The following is a 12,836-nucleotide window of genomic DNA, read 5'->3' on the forward strand; positions in this document are numbered from 1 at the left end:
CTAATTAATCAACAATGGGGTGAAAGCCCTAACGTCGAGATGTCCTTTTATCGATAGATATGCTATGGTCAGGGCTCATTATCCCTAAATTGCAGCAAACAAGACATAAATAAATTGTAAATTTTAAATTTTGATGGAGGCAAAGGATTGTGGGTGTTGGTAATACAGTTTTTCAGAAATTAAGGAAAATTATTTGCAATATTTATTATACATTATTTTTTTTTTCTGTTTTGCCACTAATTTTTTATACAAGTTTTTATATTTAAAATCAGATAAATTCAATAAATCATTGATTTCACAAATAAAATTATTACTAGTGTATGGTTGACTTTGAATTATGAATTTATGAGTTTAATTTAAAAGAAAACTCTTCCATTTGTGAAATATGTATGCTAGATATAGCCCAAAAAAAGCTAAACTGGCAACACTGATTTAAGATATGCCTTGTGGACCTTGTGGATTCAGTCCAAATCGAAACGCGCAAGCAGACGGTTGCGTCCGAAGGAATTAAAAAAATCTTCTGTAGATTTTTTAGCCACCATCACAATTTTTTTTTGGCTTATTTAAGCGTTTTCCAAAGGCTAGCTTAGCTGTCCTACGAATTGGCAACACTAGCCGGGAGGCGGAAAATATAACAATAAGTAACTGACGGCACACAGCAGGGCTGAAAGCTAAATCAAATGAATAAATTGAATTTAAATTGTAATTGTAACTAATAATATTAAAGCGTTTGCAACAACAAATCACCAGTAGATATACACGCACACCAAAGAACCGCAGGGAGTGCAAAAGAGAGAGAGAGAGAGCGCCCAGAAAGTATGCAACAAAAATGTGAATAACTACTAAAACTACGACTGCAAATAACAAGCACACACACACACACACACCCCTTGTTGTTGTTGTTGCCTTTGTTATTTTCTCACTTATATAAGTGTGTGTGTGTGTCGCGTGTGTGCGTGCGTAGTAGTAAAAATGTAGCAACAACAGCCACAAGCAACACAGAAAAGGAAAAAAGGAAAACAAAAATACAAGACAACGAATCTAAAAGGAAATTTTTTTGATACCACAATTCTTTGTTAACAAAAGGAGAGCAAAGCCAAAGTAATAGAAAACAAAGGAGAAGAAAAGATAAGAAAAGAAAGCAGCTGGCAAAAACAAAAAGAAAACGAGCGAAGAGAGGAAATTACACTTGCCACAAAAATTATACCACAAAAATTCAAAAGGAAACAACAAAGAGAGACAAAGAGAGAGAGAGCGAGAGCGAGAGCAAAAGAAGGGAAGCAGAGCAAGAGCAAGGACAAGGGCCAGTGCGAGTGAGCAAGACACCAGGACAGGAGCGTCCATCATCCACTAATACAGATGAATATGTTACACAGTTTCAGTGGCGGCGGCGCCGGCAGCGCTGCCAACGTCACAGGCGACGTCAACAGCGGTGAGTAGTCGGTCCTTGCCTTTTCCACTTTATTCCCCAAAACAAAAACAAAAAAACAACAACAACAACCAAAAATATATGGCGAAAACAAGAACAAGAACAGCAGGAGTGGCAAATACCAATTACATATCATATACATACGTACACACAAATTTAGCCACTTGTGTGCGTGTCGTGTGTGTGTGTGTGATTTGTTGTTGTTATTGGCGTTGATGCGTAGAAGGTGCGAAAGTGAAATGATTTCGCGTCCCTTTTTCTGAGAGCAAAAGCAGACGCGAAACATATTCGGCTACAGTGGCCATTCGATAAAAAAAAGTATAGTTAAGTTGTAGTTATACTTTATGACCAGGCCAGAATTAAATGTTTAAGTCCTTAGGACAATCCTTGTTAATTTAGCTAGCAGTAAATCATTCTTGCTTGTAGTTTTTAGTCAATAAATAAAATTAAAACTAACGTGTTTAAATAATATGTTATGACTTAGCGGTTGTCTACTGTTTATTAAAAGTTTAGGCAAGCGAAACATTTTTTGTTCAATAAATCCAGGAGCGAAAAGCGAGAAGTTCGCAAAGCGTAGCATACTTACTGGCTGGAACATGGGGAACAATCCTATATTTGTGTACACACACAACATCAGACATGCATATATTTATATATATATTTATATATGTATGTATATATTTGGAGTCCAGCTCCTTGAACTCGAACTTTACAAATAGAATTTCGTAATCAAATTAACTTGAGTGGCCATATTTCATACAGGTAACTCTTAAGGGTTCAGCATGCTAGCTATACAAGTACAGGATTTATTTTTGTTGTTGATTTATTCATATTATAACTAAAAATATATTTAAAATTCATATAATAATATATGATATATGTACTCTAGAATAATGAATTTATTGTAAATATCAAATGCGATTTGAACTCACTTGTTGCTATGCTTAAAAGTAAACTGTAATTTATTTTACTTGAGAATTCCTATACAAAAATATCTTTTACTCAAGAATTAGCTGTTTAATAAAACCAATCCTTTAAATTACAAGCTAAAATAAACTTGGGAAAATTCACTATTCAGTGATACCTGCAGTTGAATTACCATAGATTTCCTCGAACTGTAGCTATCCTATTACTGATTTAATATAGATTTTAATCCAATTAAAATCGACACAAGTTTGCTCTTTCCTGGCAGCTGATTTGCGAATAAGTGGCCAGAGTGTGCGTGGGCCATTAATTAGGGGGCGAAATGGAGCAACGCTCGGTGGCAGGTGCATCAGCAGCTTACATCCAGGTGCAGGGTCAGAAAAAGAAAGAGAGAGTGAGAGGTAATACCGCTCTAATTGGCATCGATTGCATGGCTTTTTTTTTAACCCACACACGCGTCCAATTAAGTGGAATTACCTGAATTACCCTGACCATGGCAAATGCAAAAGTTCATGGCCAATAGGTCAGTTTGGCATTAATCTTCTTTTTGCCTTCCTGCCGTTGCTTACATTCCTGCTCAGAAACATATATACATATGTACATCTTAAATACATAGTAATGTCGGACGTAGCCGGTAATTGCATTATCGCAGCCGTTTTCTTACATATTCCGATGCGATTACGCCGCGTCACGCCCTCTTGGCCGCCCTAAATTCAGCGGCTGGCCTCTCATTTGAAATTCATCAAATTGCCTGGCAATTAAAGTAATCAGAGAAGCGCGCACAATGTCCTGTTCCGGTTCCGGGTTCCGTGTCCTTTTCCTTCTCCATTTACCTCTGAGCAGCGCCGTTACCCGGTCTCTTTATAGTTCCTTGCATTGCTCAAAAATATACGAGATTGTTGTCATTACATTAATTGAATCTTAAATTTTATAATATAACAATATAATATAATATCAAAATAATATATTTTTTAAATTGAGGTTTCTCCATAAATGACAAAAATTCCAAGAAACATTTGTTAGAAGTTAATTAATAAAACCATATAAACCACCGTGCGTATGATTAATATTTTTTTAAAATATCACTCATACGTAAAACTGAATTTGCTAAAAATATTAATTGATATCGTTTTTAAAGACAAAAATTACATGACATTTTTTTAGCTCTTTAGAAGTTTAAAAATCCATAGAGTCAACAGTGCGTATATATTTTATATATTTTATTACTATTAAAATATTACTCATACGTAGGGTTGGATTTGTTTAAATAAAATAAATAAATTATACTTCTCTTGCCTAAGTTGATCCTTAAAAAGGGAAATTTTGAAAAATTTTTGTTGTAAACTTAAAAAAGTAAATGTCTTTTATGTTATGATTAAAATAAATATTTTAATAAATTTGTTTTACATATTACTAGGCACATGAAAGTGGTATATTTACCGTTGGCCTTTTCTCCGTGCAGACACATACACACGCTTACGCACTTGTGTGCGCCCTTTTGTTGGGTAACAAACATATGTTTGGGCACCGCTTCCATTTACAATATGGCTGCCATGGCAGGGGATTTAATGATGTGTATGGGGCTCTCCGTTCTCCGTTATTCCTTCTTGGTGCTCAGCACAGCTTAGCACCGTTCCTGCTGCTGCTTTTGTTGTGTTTCTGTAACTGGCAGCAAATTAAAGGAGCACCCCATGCACTCGCACACACTGCCATCCCGCTCTGCCAGAGAGAGAGAGAGAGAGAGAGAGAGGCATCGCCTTTCATCTTCCCATTTGCCATCTCACTTGCCCTCGCATATTCCGGGCCTCTCGCCGGTGCTCTCATTCCTCTAGCTCTACTCTCTCTCTCTCTCTCGTTTCCTTTTTTTTTTTCCTTTTGCTCCTTTCGCTCTGCGTTTCATTTTTCTTTTGCCCTGTCATCAGCTGTTTTATGTTGTTCAGGGTCAAGTGTGCGGTGTGCGTGCGCCTGTATTGGTAGCGTCGCAGGTGTCACTCCCTCGCGCCGTCTCTTTTGCTCTACCGCTGCCACCCCGTTGTTGTAGGTTATAATTCAAGGAAGTTTTTTAGCATCGAGTCAAGGTTACAGCACAGGCACAGGCACACTGCGAATGCCCGTGGCTGTGGCTGTGGTTGTGGTTGTTACAGTGCCTGCGGCTGTGCCTGTGCCTGCCATCGCATAATCATGCATGTGCATGTGCCTGTGCATGTGGCCGGCGCTCCTAGTTTCTTGTTTATTGAAATGTTTTCCACTCCAGTCGGCGGCAATAGCAAATTGCATTGAGAATTGAAAATAAACAACTTAGTGCATGTGCCGATGTGCTCGAATGCGCTTCACCTTTCTATAATACACGGACATGTGGTTTCTGTCCTTCCAGTCCTGTAAGTTGTAATCAGAAAATGGTGTCTGTTTGTCCTTTTTTAACTGCTTAAAAAGATGAAAAGAATCAGAGCACTAACTATCAGAAATTGTCTTGGTTCTTTGTTATACATCTAAAATCTAGAACGTGTTGGGAATTCTAAACGTCGTTGGAAAAGAAACAGCTGCAATAGTTATTTTTGTGGTTTTTTGCAAACTAACAAAATTTTCCATATCATATTGGAGTTTTGTGTAAAGCGATTTTAGTTTATTTTCAAATTTTTTTATATCTTAAACAAAAAACCTTTAACTACTTTAACGTTTTTGAATTTGGGACACTGTTGCAATTTCCCTTATCGATTTTGGTTATGTTTTTGCCTCAAATTCCCGTTCCTTGTCCTGGAACCTTGTCCTGGCCATTGGCGGGCCATGTCACGTAGCAGCGTAAATCCTTTATTTCCATTCTAATTAGAGGCGCGCCTTTCCTCTGACTCCCTTTCAGGCCCTTTCCGTTCGTGGTGCTTTTATCCAATTAGCATATTTGTACATAGAACAAGGCATACATACTGATGTCCTTTATATTTCATAATAATAATTAAGTATAAGAAAAGAAAATATATAAATTACCTAAAAGCTCTTACTTAAATCAATATTAAAGCCCTTTTATAGTTAGTTTACCAATTTTTCTCCAAAAGAAAATGTTTTAAATAGTTACACTTTGTTGTTGTATTTAAAAAGTGTCCTTTGCCTTAGTCCAAGACCTTTTAACTGCTGACAACTTGCGATAGACAGGCAACTCAATTTCCTGTTTGCATCGTTGATTAAAAAAGTTTTCATAGTACGTATACGCACCGTATACCCGCGCATTTATGGGTGTAGTGGTGGCGGCGATTTTGTGCACGGGAGCAAACAGGACAAAAATTGACAGCGATGACAAAATGATTGACGTCGGTCTGAACGCCGACCGATGGAAGAGGAGAAAGTAAAGAAAGTAAATAGAGAAAATCCCAGACGAGTTGGGGGAGGCGGGGCACTCCGGCATGTGCAATCAATCAAATCAAATTTATTGGGGGCTCCTTTGCCAGCTCCAGGGATTATCAATAACCACACTAAGGCAAATAAGTAGCAAGCCAATTAGGACAAGACAGTTTCAATCTCTTAGAGTTCCCTTCCAGGTCGCATATATGTATTTCCATTTCCATTTATCTCAGTGTATATCTAATTCCCCTTTCTTCCTGCACAGCGGAAAGCGAGCTGAAGGAGCGGCTGATAGCCAGCGTTAAGAAGGAGGTGAAACAGCTGATGGAGGAGGCGGTGACCAAGAAGTATGTGCACGAGGAGAGCAGCTCGGTGACCTCGCTCTGCGGCGCTGTGGAAGCCTGCCTGAGTCATGGCCTGAGGCGGCGTGCCTTGGGCCTGTTCAAGACCTCATCTACCACGGCACTGATCCAGAAGATTGCAAAAATCTGCCCAGAGGCAGACTATGTTAGCCGGCGCCTGCTGGAACTGGAGCTCGCCCAGGAGAGTCATGCGGTGAGCGGCAAGCGCTCGTCCTCCAGCAGCGACAGCATCATCAAGCCAAAGCTGCTGAGCAAGGGCAGCGGAAGCAGTAGCTCGGTGACCACCATCAACACGGTTTCCAACGGAGCGGGCAGCGGCGGTGGTGCCAGTGGGGCCGGGAACATTGCCCCGCTGGGCAAGTACCTTTGGATTCGACTGGCCCTTTATGAAAAGCGACTGGCCAAGATTATTGAGCATTTGGTGGGCAATGCCAGCAGCTACTACGATCGCGAGGCCCTGGTGGCCGATCCGGATTATGGTTCGATCCTAAGCTCGCTGCTGGTGGGTCCCTGCGCCCTGGAGTTCACCCGGGCCAAGACTGCCGACCACTACTGGTCCGATCCCTGTGCCGACGAGCTGGTAAGTCCACGTCGAAGATCAGTTTCGGACTCTCTATTTAATCATAATTTTATAGGTGCAGCGTCACAGGATCAGCTCGGGCAACCGGACACCGCCCACCACCCACCGGCCCATTATCAACTTCAAGCGCAGCCTGCACACCAGCTCCGAGGACACGAGCAGCGGCAGCTTCAAGGCCAGCTCGCCGGCGAGCGTGGCCAAGGATTATGTGGAGTCACTGCACCAGAACTCGCGCACCACCCTGCTCTACGGCAAGAACAACGTCCTGGTCCTGCCCAAGGACGTGTCGGAGCCAATGCCGGGCTACCTGAGCCTACATCAGAGCGTTCAGTCGCTGACCATCAAGTGGACGCCCAACCAGCTGATGAACGGCTACAACGACAGCGATGGCGGTGACAAGAGCTTCTTTTGGGGCTACGCCCTCAACATCAATGTGGATGAGATCGTCTACGTCCATTGCCATCAGAATCGAGGCGGTGACACCGGCGGCACCATCATTCTGGTGGGCCAGGACGGTGTCCAGCGTCCCCCTATCCACTTCCCCGAAGGCGGTCACCTGCAGGCCTTCCTTAGTTGCCTGGAGACGGGTCTCCTGCCGCACGGCCAGCTTGATCCGCCGCTCTGGTCGCAACGGGGCATCGGGAAGCTCTTCCCATGGCCCAAGAGCGTGCGCCGGCACATCCTTCCCTCGGTTATGGAGGCGGGCACCTCCGCCGATGAGACGCCCATCGATTATGTCTTCCGTGTGGTCAGCAAGTGTCAGCACGAGGAATTCCGTAAGTAAACCTAATTCTGAAGCTTACCAATATACATCTGTATATACTTTCGATCTTTAGTGGCCACCCATCCCATCCTGGAGCTGGGCCGGTCGAGTCCCCGGAGAAAGCACCTGGGCAGCTGCTCCACCACCGGCAGCAGCGATTGCTCCAGCAAGAGCCTCTCGATCGATCAGAGCAGCTGCGAGACCCCCCTGATCCAGGCCAGCCAGAGCACCAGCATCGAACTGGTCTGCTCCACGATGCGCCGCCAGATCATCTCCAGAGCCTTTTATGGATGGCTGGCCTACTGCCGGCACCTCTCCACGGTGCGGACGCATCTCTCCGGGCTGGTCAACGGTCGCATTATGCCGGACTGTGAGTTGTTCATGGACCTCTCCCTTTGGGAAACTAACTAATTCCAATCCTTTTCCCCCCACCAGTGGCTGCCGACGAGGAGGGTCTAACCCGTGACAAGTGGCTGGCGATGCACGAGGATGGCGTTGTTTCCAGCGAACTGGAGCTGTATCGACTGGTCTACTTCGGCGGCGTTCAGCCCGATCTTCGCAAGGACGTGTGGCCCTACCTGCTGGGCCACTACGCCTTCGGATCCACATCGGAGGAGCGACGGAAGCAGGACGAGACGTGCAAGCACTATTACGAGACCACAATGAGCGAATGGCTGGCGGTGGAGGCCATTGTGCGTCAGCGGGAGAAGGAGAAGACTGCCTTGGCGGTGGCCAGGCTCAGTGCCGAGCAGGCTCGCCTGGCAGCCAACTCCAATCCCAATTCCAACGGCCTCAATTCCCACGAGAAGCTCACAAACGGCAGTCGCCAGCTAGAGCTGGAACGGCAGCAGAGGAACGGCAATGGGGAGACGGATCACCTAACTTTGGACGAGGGCGAAAACGATGTGTTCGATGATAATGACTTTTCGGATATATCCGATCCGGGAGATCTGTTTGATGAACCGGAAATGGCCAGGGAAGCGGAAGAGCAAGACCCAAAGGAGGAAGGCCACGATCAGGAGGAGGCTGTGGTGCCGGAGGAGGAACAGGGTGAACGAGTTGTGCCCCAGCTCAGTGAGCAGTTGGTTCTCGAGTTCCAGAATATCGACAACATGGAACCGCTACGCCTCCAGGAGAACTGCTTCGCGGACTCTGAGACCGAGAACGAGTTCGGCCTAAGCCTGGATGGCAGCGGCAACATTCTGATGTTGAGCATCAAGAGCTCACCCTCCACCAGCAGCTATGAGACGGTGGGCAACGAGTTTGTCGACATGGCCGAGGCCAAGCTGGAGGAAGAGGAGCCGCTGGGACAGCTGAGCAAATTCCACAGCGCCGACGATGTGAGGTTGGATGAACAGGAACAGGAGCAAGAGCCAGAGCAGGAGGAGGAGCACTCGCAGCCCGGCACTTCGGTTATCATCACAGAAGCGGCCTCGCTTGACGCCCTAAACGACGACGACCCCACCGAGGAGTTTACCTCTCGCAAGACCAGCCTGATGTCGCCTCTCAACGAAGACATCACGGTGGTGGCCTCCCTGGATGCCCTGCAGGAGCCCAAGTCCGCCTGTGTCTCACCGGCCAGCTCCAATGGCGGCGTCTACAGCGTAGAGCTGCTCGAGCAGTTTGGCCTAAATCTGCACAGGATTGAGAAGGATGTGCAGAGGTGTGACAGGAACTACTGGTACTTTGCCAACGAGAACCTGGACAAGCTGCGCAACGTGATCTCCACGTACGTGTGGGAGCACCTGGACGTGGGCTACATGCAGGGCATGTGCGACCTGGTGGCTCCGCTCCTGGTCATCTTCGACGACGAGTCGCTCAGCTACAGCTGCTTCTGCAAGCTCATGGAGCGGATGATCGAGAACTTCCCCAGCGGAGGAGCCATGGACATGCACTTTGCCAACATGAGGTTGGACTTTGTAAACTATTATTAAGCTCTGATAATTAATATGCATTATATAGATCCCTCATCCAAATCCTCGACTCGGAGATGTACGACCTGATGGACTCCAATGGGGACTACACGCACTTCTACTTTTGCTACCGCTGGTTCCTGCTGGACTTCAAGCGGGAGCTGGTCTACGACGACGTCTTCGCCACCTGGGAGGTGATCTGGGCGGCCAAGCACATAGCCTCCGGTCACTTTGTCCTCTTCCTGGCGCTGGCCCTCCTGGAGACCTATCGCGACATCATACTCTCGAACAGCATGGACTTTACCGATGTCATCAAGTTCTTTAATGGTAAGAAAAATATAGTTTATAAGGAAAGAAATATCCTGTATATATATATATTCTTTTTCCTTATAGAAATGGCCGAGCGCCACAATGCCCAATCGATCCTGCAGCTGTCCCGGAGTCTGGTCCTCCAGCTTCAGACCATCATCGAGAACAAGTAGAGTGTGAGGTTTCTCCATAAGTCCTTCATCCATTGTCAGTTCCTGGACTCCTCAGTTTGCGACCTCACTTCCCCGATCAGTATTGAGCCTGCGATGTACTAAGTAGCCAGCACCTAGATCATAGAGTTATAGACGTAGCGTCGTAGTGTCGTGGCTTAGAGAATTGCATATATATACCATACACCCCTTGACATATAGCCCCAGCATACATAAAAAACATAACTTACCTGCACACCCTAGAGATTGCAATTAGGCTGAGGCTCTCGCTGAGGTTTTTTGGGATGTTTCCCGTAATCCTTAATGGTTTTTTTTTTGTGGAAAACGGCTGGGAGTTGCTTAGAAGGCGACAAATGTGTTTAATGAAAACTTTTAGAGAAAATAAGGAAATTAAGGAAATTGTAGTGACCTGAAAAAAAAAGAAAACTAAATGCAGAAGAAGGAAAAGTGAATAAGTGGAATATCGAAAATCGAAAATCAAGTGGAAATCGAACAACGTAAAAGATAAACTATTTATACTTATACAAAATATATACTATATATATACTGGTAATATTATATAGACACTATATGTGTAGAGGCAGTTGCATATTTATACGTTTTGTATATTCGATTGGACGACGGATATTTGGGGATATTGTATTAGATATCATCTATATAGGGCAATGCTGTGCGGCTGCGATAGCGGCCAATTGTTGTTACTGTTATGTTATCGATCTGGCAAGTAATCAGATATATACACCCACATATATATACATATATATTGAAAGATATTGAATTGCAATTGTTCGCTTGGTCATGGTTATGTTATCTCTTGTTTTTCTTTTTATTTTTGTGTAGCTGCAAGCGGTGGAGCAGGTGGATCCTGCAGGTAACTCCATAAAATATTGAAACACATCCACACAAATGTTATGCAAATATTGTTAAGGTGACAACAGGAGAGTTGAGTTGTGTTGTGTTGAGTTTCATGGTATTAGCCGAATTATGAATATGAAAAAAAATATGAAGATACCATATATGTACAATATACAAAAGAATATTAAGCAAATATTTATAGATATATTACCTATATAGACAACAGAATGTGTTAACCGTGTATTTGTTATAACCGAGCCTGATTTGTTGCTATTGTTTTGCTGTCAACTCTCAGGCTAAATACTTAGTTTCTATTCGAATCCGAATCGGAATCAGAATCTGAATCCTTGTTGTTTTTTGGTAAGTGCAGGCGCACCAAAAATCCCTCCACTGGGTTTACATACATGCATACATATATATATTTACAACTTGTATGAAACTATAGAGCAAACACTTTGTGTGGAATCCAAGTTAAAGCAAGTAGCACGCTTTTTGTGTATAGAACAAACAAAAACAACAAACTTAAGAAACGTGGAAAAACTAAAAACTAAAAACTAAAAAAAAAACTTAATGTGATTTCTTGTTGCTTCTTTGAATATTGGATATTTTTGTAAGCGCTAAAAAAGGATAGTTATATATACACATGATGAACAAGAGGGAGACGACAACAGGCAACAGACAGAGAGAGAAAAGATATATTTTACACATGCCGAAAATGAAAGCTAAAACTGAAGGGAAATCTTAAGTCGGTAGAGTCCAAGCGAAATTTTAGCCACACTTTTGATACACATATTCGAAAAAAGATCTACTGATCCACCAGAACAAAAAACAAAAAATTAAAAAAAAAACATAAAAAAAAAACAAACGAAACACATCGAGGAAGGCGCGAGTCCTCGCTATATTATATTGTATCGTATTCAAGCTAAGCTACATACATATATATACACATACATATATATACACATACATATATATATATGTATATATATATATATATATATATATATATTTATATACGCGTCTGTGTAGAGATGCCACCTATAGAGCCCGAGCATATAGAATATTACGTTACCCACAATTGTAACCACATATAAAAAAGCATACGCATGCATATTACAGATATCCTATGTTCCAAGCGACATCTCACAGACCAGAGAATTAGCAGCAACCAAAAACAACAACCAAAAGGAAAAAAAATTAAGAATTTAAGAAAAATGCATTAAAAAAAAAAAGAAAACGCAACGTCAATGTATAATTTACCAAAAAACCATGAAGAGAAAAACAAAATAAAACGAAATTATGTAAAATGTTTACAAGAAAACCAAATGAATTTTTAAATTAGCAATTAGTAATTTAATTTTTTATTTTACTTAATATAAAACATTTTTATTGGTAACAGATACCTCTGCATCTTTCGCTTGCCTTAGAATTCTCAACTCTTGAGTTGGTCAGTAAGCATTTATTTTCCATACTATTCTCTTAACAAAGTTGTGTATTTTTACCAATTTATTCCATTACTTATATGTTTACTTGCTTATTTATTAATTTTTAATTATTATTCTATAATATATAACTAAATTATTTACCTAATAACTTATTTATTTTCTAATTAGTTACCTAATTTTATTTATTTATTAAGTAGCGAACTCTTTAAGCCGGCTGCACATCGTTTGGGGCCTGATAAATATTTGCCCTGCACAGTTGGGAGCCCACAAATTGGGCGCAGGAATTTCGTCCATCTTAGCCAACACTGGCATTCGGCTTCCACCTGAGACCGTAATTGAAAATATTTCGGTACACACAAATCCACAGTGTGCAGGTTATGTTAAGCACTCTAATGGCTCCAACGGGGGGTGTTTTTGGGGCAGGGTATATAGGGTTTTGGGTCTCGGGTCTTGGGCCTTGGGTTTTTTGGGGGTAGGGCGGATGGCCAAGGGCGGAAGGTTGCGGGTTACATGGCCAGGGCGCAGACTCAATGCGAAGCAACAGCGGTCCACGAATTACTCCGAAATGTTTTCAGCCAAATTTGGGCCAGACTCGGTGTGTGTGTGTGTGTGTGTGTGTGTGTGTGTGTGGCCGGGTTTGGGGGTGGATGGAATTGGGGAGTAAGGGGTAAGGGTGGTGAGCTGTCCTGTTGCTTGTGGCTGGATTTGGCGACGTCAGCAAACTGCCAGCGCAAAGAATCCCTGCTCACTCAC

At 42.9% G+C, this 12,836-nt stretch overlaps 1 protein-coding gene across 1 annotated transcript; it reads left to right on the top strand.

Moving 5' to 3' along the window:
- Positions 1-480: 480 nt before the first annotated feature.
- On the top strand, positions 481-11,927 carry LOC108080040 (small G protein signaling modulator 2). Its single transcript, XM_017174617.3, has 7 exons — positions 481-1,432; positions 5,952-6,628; positions 6,684-7,404; positions 7,465-7,761; positions 7,827-9,300; positions 9,354-9,631; positions 9,698-11,927. Exons 1-7 carry the CDS (start codon positions 1,360-1,362, stop codon positions 9,784-9,786), a joined length of 3,609 nt encoding a protein of 1,202 aa, XP_017030106.1. The 5' UTR covers positions 481-1,359; the 3' UTR covers positions 9,787-11,927.
- The last annotated feature ends 909 nt before the right edge of the window (positions 11,928-12,836 follow it).

Source organism: Drosophila kikkawai, chromosome X (assembly GCF_030179895.1).
Source record: "Drosophila kikkawai strain 14028-0561.14 chromosome X, DkikHiC1v2, whole genome shotgun sequence".
NCBI lineage: Eukaryota > Metazoa > Arthropoda > Insecta > Diptera > Drosophilidae > Drosophila > Drosophila kikkawai.